Source organism: Salmo salar, chromosome ssa22, assembly GCF_905237065.1.
Source record: "Salmo salar chromosome ssa22, Ssal_v3.1, whole genome shotgun sequence".
Classification (NCBI taxonomy): Eukaryota; Metazoa; Chordata; class Actinopteri; order Salmoniformes; family Salmonidae; genus Salmo; species Salmo salar.
In genome coordinates this window covers 58,403,314-58,417,238 of record NC_059463.1, presented here as the reverse complement: position 1 = coordinate 58,417,238, position 13,925 = coordinate 58,403,314, and the positions used below count along the sequence as shown (strand labels likewise).

The 13,925-nt window shown below is 45.7% G+C and overlaps 1 protein-coding gene across 2 annotated transcripts in view; it reads right to left on the bottom strand.

The window, feature by feature from the left end:
* pusl1 (pseudouridine synthase like 1) overlaps window positions 1-13,925 on the bottom strand; it is a 67,009-nt gene that overhangs the window by 10,799 nt on the left and 42,285 nt on the right. For both annotated transcript variants that reach the window (XM_045705584.1, XM_045705583.1), the window contains one exon: window positions 5,660-5,830. In XM_045705584.1, the coding sequence (XP_045561540.1) occupies window positions 5,660-5,830 (171 nt within the window). The remainder of the gene's footprint in view (window positions 1-5,659; window positions 5,831-13,925) is intronic.

Genomic DNA, 13,925 nt, shown 5'->3' with positions numbered 1-13,925 from the left:
AGGTAGCCTAGTGGGTAGAGGGGAGGCAGGTAGTCTAGTGGTTAGAGGGGAGGCAGGTAGTCTAGTGGTTAGAGGGGAGGCAGGTAGTCTAGTGGTTAGAGGGGAGGCAGGTAGTCTAGTGGTTAGAGGGGAGGCAGGTAGCCTAGTGGTTAGAGGGGAGGCAGGTAGTCTAGTGGTTAGAGGGGAGGCAGGTAGCCTAGTGGTTAGAGGGGAGGCAGGTAGCCCTAGTGGTTAGAGGGGAGGCAGGTAGCCTAGTGGTTAGAGGGGAGGCAGGTAGCCTAGTGGTTAGAGGGGAGGCAGGTAGTCTAGTGGTTAGAGGGGAGGCAGGTAGCCTAGTGGTTAGAGGGGAGGCAGGTAGCCTAGTGGTTAGAGGGGAGGCAGGTAGCCTAGTGGTTAGAGGGGAGGCAGGTAGCCTAGTGGTTAGAGGGGAGGCAGGTAGTCTAGTGGTTAGAGGGGAGGCAGGTAGTCTAGTGGTTAGAGGGGAGGCAGGTAGCCTAGTGGTTAGAGGGGAGGCAGGTAGTCTAGTGGTTAGAGGGGAGGCAGGTAGCCTAGTGGTTAGAGGGGAGGCAGGTAGCCTAGTGGTTAGAGGGGAGGCAGGTAGACTAGTGGTTAGAGGGGAGGCAGGTAGCCTAGCGGTTAGAGGGGAGACAGGTAGTCTAGTGGTTAGAGGGGAGGCAGGTAGTCTAGTGGTTAGAGGGGAGGCAGGTAGTCTAGTGGTTAGAGGGGAGGCAGGTAGACTAGTGGTTAGAGGGGAGGCAGGTAGTCTAGTGGTTAGAGGGGAGGCAGGTAGTCTAGTGGTTAGAGGGGAGGCAGGTAGTCTAGTGGTTAGAGGGGAGGCAGGTAGACTAGTGGTTAGAGGGGAGGCAGGTAGCCTAGCGGTTAGAGGGGAGACAGGTAGACTAGTGGTTAGAGGGGAGGCAGGTAGCCTAGCGGTTAGAGGGGAGGCAGGTAGCCTAGTGGTTAGAGGGGAGGCAGGTAGCCTAGCGGTTAGAGGGGAGGCAGGTAGACTAGTGGTTAGAGGGGAGGCAGGTAGCCTAGCGGTTAGAGGGGAGGCAGGTAGCCTAGCGGTTAGAGGGGAGGCAGGTAGTCTAGCGGTTAGAGGGGAGGCAGGTAGACTAGTGGTTAGAGGGGAGGCAGGTAGACTAGTGGTTAGAGGGGAGGCAGGTAGTCTAGTGGTTAGAGGGGAGGCAGGTAGCCTAGTGGTTAGAGGGGAGGCAGGTAGTCTAGTGGTTAGAGGGGAGGCAGGTAGCCTAGTGGTTAGAGGGGAGGCAGGTAGTCTAGTGGTTAGAGGGGAGGCAGGTAGCCTAGTCAAATAATCTGTCACGGGAATTCCACTGTTATCTAGCTGCTGCTCATTCCGTTTGCTAGAAAATTGATAAATGGCTAAAAAAAAGTAAGGCCCGCATCCATAGAGACATACCAGCTCTACTGGTAGTACTGCTACTAGTACTACACCTGCTACTACCAGCAGTACTACACCTGCTACTACCAGCAGTACTACACCTGCTACTACCAGCAGTACTACACCTGCTACTACCAGCAGTACTACACCTGCTACTACCAGCAGTACTACACCTGCTACTACCAGCAGTACTACACCTGCTACTACCAGCAGTACTACACCTGCACCTGTCGACGACACAAGTTGTTCTGCTGTCACGAGCACATCCAATGCTAGCATCAGTAATTCTACATTTGTTGTTAGCCAAGCTAGCATGGACACTGACAGTTGTGAATCTGATGCAGCTGAAGAGCTACTGCCCCCCTTTACCCGGGAAAGCACCGAACATCAGACAGGGACGTTGGACCATCAAAGAGGCGCAAATATGACGAGAACGACATTGATTTGGGGTTCACTTATATTGGGAGTAGTGCCTTTCCTCAGCCACAGTGTGTTATATGAGTACTACCTCACAACTCGATGAAACCGTCACTCTTGCGCAGACATTTAGAAACGAAACATGGCAATTTGAAAATAAGCCATGGGAGTTTTTTGAGAGAGAATAAAGATGACTTTCGAGTAGTAAGACATGTATAAAAGCAACAGATACCATTAATATGAAGGGGCTAGAAGAGTCTTATATGGTGAACTACTGAGTGGCCAGGACAGGCAAGCCCCATACTATTGTGGAGGACTTAATTCTTCCTGCTGCCGCAGATATGGCTGGGACAACGCTGGGGGGGGAAAGCCAAAAAAACATTACAGACAATGCCTTCATCAAACAACACTGTTTCACGACACATCAGTGACATGGCAGGAGATGTTTTGAAACAATTACTGCTTCGCATACAAGCCAGTGAATTATGTGTTACAGCTGGATGAGTCGACAGACGTGGCGGGCCTGGCACAGCTCCTGGTATATAGGGGATACAATAGGGGATAGGGAATAGGGGATAGGGAATAGAATAGGGGATAGGGAATAGAATAGGGGATACAATAGGGGATAGGGAATAGGGGATAGAATAGGGGATAGGGAATAGAATAGGGGACAGAATAGGGGATATAATAGGGGATAGGGGATAGGGAACAGAATAGGGGATAGAATAGGGGATAGAATAGGGGATAGGGAATAGAATAGGGAATACGGGATAGAATAGGGGATAGGGAATAGAATAGGGAATAGAATAGGGGATAGGGAATAGAATAGGGAATAGGGGATAGAATAGGGGATAGAATTGGGGATGGAATAGGGGATAGAATAGGGAATATGGGATATTGGACAGAATAGGGGATAGGGCATAGGGAGTCATTCTAGGTGCTACACTGTGAGAACTGGGTCACATGTAAATGAATGTCAATGCTGCTGTGCTGTCTGATGATGACATGTAAGGGGTTAGTGGTTAGGTTTATGGTCTGGGTTAAGGTTAATGTTAGGGTTAAAGGTTAGAGAAAATAGGATTTTCAATGGAAATTAATTTTGGGTCCCTAAGAGGACAGAAGAACATAATGTGTGTGTGTGTGTGTTATTACATGTTGACGTTGGCAAACTGAACACTGACAAATTGAATGGGAACAGGAATACAATTTAGAGTAGGTTTTATGTCAAAACTATTTCTCAATATTACAAGAACAGCATTAAGAACATAAAGCATCTGTTTCACATGCAGGATTAGACTGGTCTGGGTGTTCATGTCTGTGTCTGAGTTTGTTACTGTGGAAAGTGAACATAAAACAAAACAAGTCTAGAACATCCGACGACATTCTAGAACAGCAACAATATTCTAAAACAGCAACGACATTCTAGAACAGCAACAACATTCTAGAACAGCAACGACATTCTAGAACAGCAACAACATTCTAGAACAGCAACAACATTCTAGAACAGCAACGACATTCTAGAAGCTCTCCTCCTCTGGAACTCCTCTGGTCCGTGTGTAATCTCCTCCTGTCCTGTCCTGCCCTGTCCTGTCCTGTCCTGCCCTGTCCTGCCCTGTCTCTCCAGTGTTCTTCATACTCTCCTACCACTACTCTATATAATTGTACAACACCGAACTAAAAGTGTGTCGAAACCTTCGGGCTTATCAATAATTCACAAGCAGGCTTCCCCTGTTTCTTATTATAGGGACCTTTATGAAATACACTACATGGCCAAAAGTGTGTAAACACCCCTTCAAATGAGCGGATTCTGCTATTTCAGCCACACCCGTTGCTGATAGGCGTATAAAAACCGAGCACACAGTCAATACTTTAAAAAAGAAAGTCAAAAAATGGTTTGATGTCTGCTGTACCCATATGAACGTACCCTACGATGTCACTAGTGATGCGATAGATGTTCTTCTTCTTTGTTTTATTATCTCTCTGTCACACTGTGTTCAACCGTGTTGGATCTTGTTTCACGAGGACCACAATGGAAATAAGTCCCAGACTTTATTGTATGTTATCTTCAATGATTTCGAAGTGGTAGGCCCCACACAAGCTCACAGAACAGGACCGCCGACTGTTGCATCACTCACTACCGAGTTCCAAACTGCCTGTCAGCACAATAACTGTTCGTCGGGGAGTTTCATGGCCGATCAGTCGCACACAAGCCTAAGATCAAAGCGTCGGCTGGAGTGGTGTAAAGCTCGCCGCCACTGGTCTCTGGAGCAGTGGAAACGCATTCTCTGGGGTGATGAGTCATGCTTCATCATCTGGCAGTCCGACGTTACGAATCTACCTGCCCGAATGCATAGTGCCAACTGTAAAGTTTGGTGGAGGAGGAATAATAGTCTGGGGCTGTTTTTCATGGTTCGGGCTATGCCCCTTAGTTCCAGTGAAGGGAAATCGTAACGTTACAGCATACAGCATACATTCTAGACGATTCTGTGCTTCCAACTTTATGGAACAGTTTGAGGAAGGCCCTTTCCTGTTTCAGCATGACAATTCCCCCATGCAAAAAACGAGGTACATACAGAAATAGTTTGTTGAAATCGGTGTGGAAGAACATTGCTGGCCTGCACAAAGCCCTGACCTCAACACCATCGAACACCTTTGGGATGAATTAGAACACAGACTGCGAGCCAGGCCTAATCGCCCAACATCAGTGCCCGACCTCACTAATGCCCTTGTGGCTAAATGGAAGCAAGTCCCGGCAGCAATGTTCCAACATCTAGTGGAAAGCCTTCCCAGAAGAGTGGAGGCTGTTATAGCAGCAAAGAGGGGGACCAACTCTATATTAATCCCCATGATTTTGGAATGAGATGTTTGACGAGCAGGTGTCCACATACTTTTGTCCATGTAGTGTATGTACACAGAGCTCGGGCCGAGAGAAAATGAGCTATCTAGCTAAATGATATGTTGTACATGGTCCCTGACAAATAAACACATGCATATAAATATGACTGGTGTGACGACCCTCCCACTCTGTCTGCCGTATTCGCTCTCTTTGCTCTTGTTCCTTATTAGGATGCCGGTGGGCGGAGCTGGGAGGGTCGTCAGCTAGATGGGAAACACCTGGGCCCGGCTGTGTCCCAGGATAAAGGCACCTCTTCCACATTGTTTGGAGACATGTAGACACCTTGTTGTTTTTGGTTGTCTGCTTTGGCACCCTTCAACACCCTGCATTATGACATTTCTGCATGCAAAACACTCACTTACACTACTGATTACTGATTACACACACCATTGTTAATTACTTAAGTTTACTTTATTTAATAAATATATATTTTGATATTCCTTGTCTCCACGTTGTCTCCCTTTTGTTGCGAACTCTGAGCCGGTTCGTAACACTGGTTTTAACTCACATAGACGAATACATACCATCTATCTCTCAACCCATATTTCAGGGGTTAATAATTAATTTAGTACAGGAACAACCCATCCAGAGGAATAAACCCCACAGCCATTTAGTTCACCAAATCTCTCTCCAACACCCCCCCCCCACTAACCTCCACTATGGATTATGCTCCAGCCTCCCTCTTCTAGGTAGAGGCCACTACAATGACCAGAACTGAAAAAAATGACGATTGATTCTAGTAATATTCAGAGGGTTTTAAACTAATCCAAATCCCCACCAATGTAAACATGGTGTTGGGTACTAAAGGCTTTCTGACAGTTAGGGTAAAGGTTATCGTTAGGGTTAGAGGTCAGAGGATACCCGTGGAAATGTCTTTGTATACGAACGCAGGCTCCAAAATGTGGGTTAGGATTAGGGTCAGGGGTTAAGAGGTCAGAGGTTACCTGTGGAAGTGTTTGTGTGCAAAGGCGTCTCCGAGTTCCAGACTGGCCATCTCCAGTGTCTTTACCGGGTCTTTAAACGGTGTCTCAGAGTTCAGGGCTCTGAAGGAGCTGAAGTTATGGGTCCCCACCAGCAGGGCGGCAGCATCGCGCATCGCACCAACATCCAGATCACTGTCAGGAGGAAGAGAGGGCAGGGGGCATATGTTAAAGGGTAAAGGTTATATGTATGTTAATTCCTGAAAAAATGTTGAACGAGTGGACTGTTCTTAACACCTGAGAGACAGGTAAGTTGCTCCCAAAAGAGTGATATGACTATCAATCAAATTTACATTTAAGTCATTTAGCAGACGCTCTTATCCAGAGCGACTTACAGTAGTGAATGCATACATTTCATTTCATGCATTTAAAAAAAAAAAATAATTGTACTGGCCCCCCGTGGGAATCGAACCCACAACCCTGGCGTTGCACACAACATGCTGGCGTTGCAAACACCATGCTCTACCAACTGAGCCACAGGGAAGACAGTCCAAATCAAATCAACTGTAAGGTGTTCAAAAGGTAACAGGTCACATAGGACCTGGTATTGTACCAGGGGCTGACCCCATTTAGTCCACTGGTCAATTGTTTGGTCGATAGGCTGTTGGTCGACTCAGATGTCTTTAGTCGAAGCATATAGCAAAAACTAAAAAACATGAAATAATACTACCATGGTGTACAAAACACCTGTCTGATTGGCTCCTGTCGGAGTGGACTGATCCATTGTGGAGACAGCGGGGGATGGCACAGTCTCTCGGTCTAAGACACCTGTCTGATTGGCTCCTGTCGGAGTGGACTGATCCATTGTGGAGACAGCGGGGGATGGCACAGTCTCTCGGTCTAAGACACCTGTCTGATTGGCTCCTGTCGGAGTGGACTGATCCATTGTGGAGACAGCGGGGGATGGCACAGTCTCTCGGTCTAAGACACCTGTCTGATTGGCTCCTGTCGGAGTGGACTGATCCATTGTGGAGACAGCGGGGGATGGCACAGTCTCTCGGTCTAAGACACCTGTCTGATTGGCTCCTGTCGGAGTGGACTGATCCATTGTGGAGACAGCGGGGGATGGCACAGTCTCTCGGTCTAAGACACCTGTCTGATTGGCTCCTGTCGGAGTGGACTGATCCATTGTGGAGACAGCGGGGGATGGCACAGTCTCTCGGTCTAAGACACCTGTCTGATTGGCTCCTGTCGGAGTGGACTGATCCATTGTGGAGACAGCGGGGGATGGCACAGTCTCTCGGTCTAAGACACCTGTCTGATTGGCTCCTGTCGGAGTGGACTGATCCATTGTGGAGACAGCGGGGGATGGCACAGTCTCTCGGTCTAAGACACCTGTCTGATTGGCTCCTGTCGGAGTGGACTGATCCATTGTGGAGACAGTCCATCGGTCTAAGACATATGCTACTGAAATTGTATATGGTTATATTATATAAGAACAATGGTGCAATAATAATGATATTATTTTATAACAAATTAGCTTTTTCCACACGTTGGATAGTGGTCGCTGTCCACGCTTCAGAAACACATCAATGCGCTGTTGAATTGGCGCCTTTTCCTAGACCATGTTGCTATGTGAATAATAGCAAAGTTAACCAGCATACTGGTGTTGAGAACAATGCGGCGGAGGCAGCAGCGGAATAAGGAGATGAGAAAACAGCCCCAACATAATTAGGTCTATAATCACTAGCGTAACTGTTAAATGTGCCTGGCTTTATAAATCTTCAGTACAGCTATAGGAATAAGACAGATCCTGCTTCTGTTGCCTGTTTAACATCCTATTGATTCTTCTGCACCAAGCCTCACACAATAACATGTCAAGTAAACAATTTCACAAATTCGGCTGTTTTTTTTAAATCTTTGCTATGCTGTAATAAAGGCTGTACACTCCCCCCCATGAGAACAACCTCTCTGGTATTATTTATAGTTTATTTAGTGTTTGTCATTTCAATTGAAATTGTCAGAATAATAATATTTAAAATATGAATAATGAAGATCCTTCTTATTGTTATTATTATGATCATAATTAATGTCATTATCATTAGTAGGCTTAGTATAGCAGCCTTCAAATCAAACTTTATTAGTCACATGCGCCGAGTACAACAGGTGTAGACCTTACAGTGAAATGCGAAAAAATAAGAAAATCCCTAAAAAAAGTAAGTGAAGAATAACAAATAATTAAAGAGCAGTAGTAAATAACAATAGCAGGGGCTATATACATATATATTTTAGGGCCTTCCTCTGAAACCGCCTGGTATAGAAGTCCTGGATGGCAGGAAGCTTGGCCCCAGTGATGTACTGGGCCGTACGCACTACCCTCTGTAGTACCTTGCTGTCGGAGGCCGAGCAGTTGCCATACCAGGCGGTGATGCAGCCAGTCAGAATGCTCTCGATGGTGCAGCTGTAAAACTTTTTGAGGATCTGAGGACCCATGCCAAATCTTTTCAGTCTCCTGAGAGGAAATAGGTTTTGTCGTGCCCCCTTCACGACTGTCTTGGTGTGCTTGGACCATGTTAGTTTGTTGGTGATGTGGACGCCAAGGAACTTGAAGCTCTCAACCTGCTCCAGGCCTTTCTCCCCCGATTAATCAGTTTGGCCCGGCTGCCACCTCTAGGAAGAGTCTTCTTCCATTTAAGAATGATGGAGGCCACTGTGTTCTTGGGGACCTTCAATGCAGCAGCAATGTTTTGGTACCCTTCCCCAGATCTGTGCCTGGATACAATTCTGTCTCGGAGCTCTACGGACAATTCCTTCGACCTCATGGCTTGGTTTTTGCTCTGACATGCACTGTCAACTGTGGGACCATATATAAACAAGTATGTGCCTTTCCAAATCATGTCCAATCAATTTAATTTACCAGAGGTACACTCCAATCAAGTTCTAGAAACATCTCAAGGATGATCAATGGAAACAAGATGCACATGAGCTCAATTTAAAGTCTCATAGCAAAGGGTCTGAATACTTATGTAAATAAGGAATTTCTGTTTTTTATTTATTTATACATTTGCAAATAATTCTAAAAACCTGTTTCACTTTGTCATTATGGGCTATTGTGATATTATTATGTGTCACGTCCTGACCAGTAAAAGGGGTTATTTGTTATTATAGTTTGGTCAGGGCGTGGCAGGGGGTGTTTTTTTTGTGTGGTTCGGTGTTTTTGGTTTATGTTCTATATCATCTATTCTATGTGTTTATCTAGTTTTTCTATTTCTATGTTGGGGTTTTTGTAGGACCTCCAATTAGAGGCAGCTGGTTGTCGTTGTCTCTAATTGGAGGCCATATTTAGTTGGGGTTTGTTTCACTTGTGTTTTGTGGGTGGTTGTTTCCAGTATAGTCTGTGCACCTTATTGGACTGTTTTCGTCGTTTGTTTTGTTTACGTGTTTTTCCTTCAATAAATAAGAAGATGATAAATATACCCCCTGCATTTTGGTCCACCTTCAACGACGCTTGTGACATTATGGGGTATTGTGATGTCATTATGGGGTATTGTGATGTCATTATGGGGTATTGTGATGTCATTATGGGGTATTGTGTGTACATTGATGAGGATTTAAAAAAAAAAATGTAATCCATTTTAGAATAAGGCTGTAACATAACAAAATGCGGAAAAAGTCAAAGGGTCTGAATACTTAGAAATGCAATGTATTTCAATACTTATATAGGCTACTGTATCAATCAATCATTTATTTGGTCATGTCTTCACACAGCATTTAGAATCATTTATGATTTGAAATCCAATCAAGCATTTTAGTTTAAATATAAAATAAAAACGAGCCTTGAATAATTAGCTTAAACATGAAATAAACCGTTCCATTTCAGGAAATTGCATTCACGAATGAATGCGACTGTTTTTAGTCTTTGCTGTAATAAAGGCTTAGCAACAAAAAAAATGAAAATTGTTACAACAGACTCTCTGGTACGCTTATAATTTATTTAGTGTTGTTAACATTGTTCCAAACAGTCAGAAAAATGATTTTGTAATCTATACAGCACCTGTTTGGCATGACATAATATGTACGCTTTTCTTGTTGCTTACCTTCTGATCTCCAGTATTTTACACAACTAGTCACATTTATTCCACACATCTGACTTCCTCAGTAAACATTCCCCTGTTTCGAGTTATTTGTCAAGTCCTTTGCATCCATTTTGCTGTGTTCCAGTGTTCAGAGTTTGTTGGAACCAATGTATTGATGTGATTATGCTATGGGTCATGAAAGACCTACATGTAGCCCATCAACTTCCACAGTGAATGCTTTGGTTTACATGTTTTGTGCATATATATAAGTTGATGGGCTACATGTAGGTCGTTCATGTATAGCTTATGCATAGCGCTTTGTTCGATTTCTCAAATCTGTTATTGTTTTCTTGCTCAAACCTCGAGCAACACCTGTCAAACTCAGACATTTCTCTGAAAACCCAGGGATGTCGATTCGCACAGGGCTAATATTATCAGAGGACCTTGGAGTTTGCAACAACAAAAACAGTAGGTTATTCTGGCTGGAATTGTTATTCTCCTGCCATGTAAAAAATTATTGACATAGCAGATTTGTACGGGAATGTTATCCTCTCTCTCCCTCTCCCCCTCTCTCTATCCCTTTATTGCTCTCATTATATATATGAACTGAATATTGGCAAATGCATCAGTATTTAATGTACCCCTTGGTGTTAATAGATGGCAAAGCAGCAGCATAATACAACTGACCTAAACGTTCATAAATGATAAGTTAACTTTCTCATCCGTAGCCTTTTAAAAATGCATCTCAAGTGTACTTGCTCTGTTTAGCTCCCATCTAAAAGCTGGGAGGGCATTTAGGACGTACTGCGGATTACTAAAATACCCTAATCATTATGATCACACTTCCTCAATTCAAATATTATGGTGACACTATAGGAAATATGGTTCGGTTTGGTTTAGAAACTTGGGGACCAAGTTATCAGCGTGTCACTATCACCTGGACATGTCTTCACGCCTAGAATAAACACCTGTCAATTTATTTAAAAAATAATATAATAATAATTACAGGGGGCAATTTAGTAAAAAAAAAAACGAATCCCGCTCGAATCATCCTCTGGAATAACGGGCATTCTGGAGTAATAATTACATAACCAACGTTCTCTAGTAATATTCGTAAGAATAGGTCTTTGATCACGTGCATGTGTCACGTAAAGAGAGCAAGGGTTGAGGGAATAGGGAATGTTTTTCATAGACAAATTAGAGATTTCGGGTAAGAGAACTTTTCGGTCAGAAATGGCTGTAATTATGTTTTAGCTTCAGCAACACGGACAGCGTCATAAACACTGCTGCAGCTTCAGCAACACGGACAGCGTCATAAACACTGCTGCAGCTTCAGCAACACGGACAGCGTCATAAACACTGCTGCAGCTTCAGCAACACGGACAGCGTCATAAACACTGCTGCAGCTTCAGCAACACGGACAGCGTCATAAACACTGCTGCAGCTTCAGCAACACGGACAGCGTCATAAACACTGCTGCAGCTTCAGCAACACGGACAGCGTCATAAACACTGCTCCAGCTTCAGCAACACGGACAGCGTGATAAACACTGCTGCAGCTTCAGCAACACGGACAGCGTGATAAACACTGCTGCAGCTTCAGCAACACGGACAGCGTGATAAACACTGCTGCAGCTTCAGCAACACGGACAGCGTCATAAACACTGCTGCAGCTTCAGCAACACGGACAGCGTCATAAACACTGCTGCAGCAACACGGACAGCGTCATAAACACTGCTGCAGCTTCAGCAACACGGACAGCGTCATAAACACTGCTGCAGCTTCAGCAACACGGACAGCGTCATAAACACTGCTGCAGCCGGGAGGAGAGAGAGACAAATGGGTTCTAGTCACAGTCACCTAGCCCAGCCTAAATAATCAATTACTGGTCGGTCTCCCTCTAGTCATTTGTGAGTCTTAATTATTTCATCAAACAATGCGCTTAAAGCATCAGACAAGCTCAGTGCATAGAGTTGATTTGATTAAAACACATAGGATGTTTCGACCAATTGATTGGTCAAAAGAACAGAGGCCTCTTGGTCAACTAAGATGTTTGTTTTTCTCCAGGCACTGCCCTGTAGTGTTCCCTCACTGTTCTGCTGAATACCAGGCACTGCCCTGTAGTGTTCCCTCACTGTTCTGCTGAATACCAGGCACTGCCCTGTAGTGTTCCCTCACTGTTCTGCTGAATACCAGGCACTGCCCTGTAGTGTTCCCTCACTGTTCTGCTGAATACCAGGGATCCTTATGGATGGGAGGGAGGGAGGGAGAGAGGAGGTGGGAGTGAAAAAGAGAGAGCGATGAAAGGAGGGATGGATAAAGGCTGAGGGAAAGAAAACAAGAGAGAATTGGAGAGTGGAAATGTGAGAGAGAGGGAGGGGGGAATAGAGGGAGGGAGAGCAACAGAGGGAGAGACAGAGAGAGAGAGGGACAGAGAGAGAGCGAGAGGGAGAGAGAGAGAGAGAGAGCGAGAAGGAGAGAGAGACACATACATGCGTGGGTGTTGTTCTGCATCTGTATAAGCCTGCAGCTTATTTTGGCCTACTTTCCCAAAAAAGTGAAGAGAGCAAAAAGGGGAGGAGAGGAGAAGAAGAGGGGAGGGTGGAGGAGAGGAGGGGGGAGGAGATGAAGGAGGAGGAGGAGGAGAGGAGGGGGGAGGAAGAGAGGAGGAGACGAAGGGGGAGGAGGAGGAGAGGAGGGGAGAGGAAGAGAGGAGGAGACGAAGGGGGAGGAGCAGGAGATGAAGGGGGAGGAGGAGGAGAGGAGGAGACGAAGGGGGAGGAAGAGGAGAGGACGAGGGGAGGACGACGAGGGGAGTAGAGGTAGGAGAGGAGGGGGGAAAAAACACTCTGAGATGAAATGCTTCACACTACAACTTTCCCCATTCCCTGTTACATAAACCACTCCATTCTCTAACATCTCTTCTGTTATCCTCTCTCTCCCCCACTTTCCCCTGTTACACAAACCACTCCATTCTCTAACATCTCTTCTGTTATCCTCTCTCTCCCCCACTTTCCCCTGTTACATAAACCACTCCATTCTCTAACATCTCTTCTGTTATCCTCTCTCTCCCCCACTTTCCCCTGTTACATAAACCACTCCATTCTCTAACATCTCTTCTGTTATCCTCTCTCTCCCCCCACTTTCCCCTGTTACATAAACCACTCCATTCTCTAACATCTCTTCTGTTATCCTCTCTCTCCCCCACTTTCCCCTGTTACATAAACCACTCCATTCTCTAACATCTCTTCTGTTATCCTCTCTCTCCCCCACTTTCCCCTGTTACACAAACCACTCCATTCTCTAACATCTCTTCTGTTATCCTCTCTCTCCCCCACTTTTCCCTGTTACATAAACCACTCCATTCTCTAACATCTCTTCTGTTATCCTCTCTCTCCCTCTCCCCCCTCTCCATCCCCTTATTGCTCTCTTTCTCTCTCCCTTTCTATCTCCTTCTCTCTCTCACTATTTCTCCCTTTCTAGCTCTCTCTCTTTCTCTTTTTCTAGGTCTCTCCATCTATTTTCCCTTCTCTCTATATCTCTCTGTCTTGCACCTCTCCGTCTCCCCCCCCTCTCTGATCCTGACTTTTGTCTGTCTGTCTGCGTCAGTTCAGATAGCTCCACTTCATGTGTCTGTCTGGGTCAGATAGCTCCACTTCATGTGTCTGTCTGGGTCAGATAGCTCCACTTCGTGTGTCTGTCTGGGTCAGATAGCTCCACTTCGTGTGTCTGTCTGGGTCAGATAGCTCCACTTCGTGTGTCTGTCTGGGTCAGATAGCTCCACTTCGTGTGTCTGTCTGGGTCAGATAGCTCCACTTCGTGTGTCTGTCTGGGTCAGATAGCTCCACTTCGTGTGTCTGTCTGGGTCAGATAGCTCCACTTCGTGTGTCTGTCTGGGTCAGATAGCTCCACTCGTGTGTCTGTCTGGGTCAGATAGCTCCACTTCGTGTGTCTGTCTGGGTCAGATAGCTCCACTTCGTGTGTCTGTCTGGGTCAGATAGCTCCACTTCGTGTGTCTGTCTGGGTCAGATAGCTCCACTTCGTGTGTCTGTCTGGGTCAGATAGCTCCACTTCGTGTGTCTGTCTGGGTCAGATAGCTCCACTTCGTGTGTCTGTCTGGGTCAGATAGCTCCACTTCGTGTGTCTGTCTGGGTCAGATAGCTCCACTTCGTGTGTCTGTCTGGGTCAGATAGCTCCACTTCGTGTGTCTGTCTG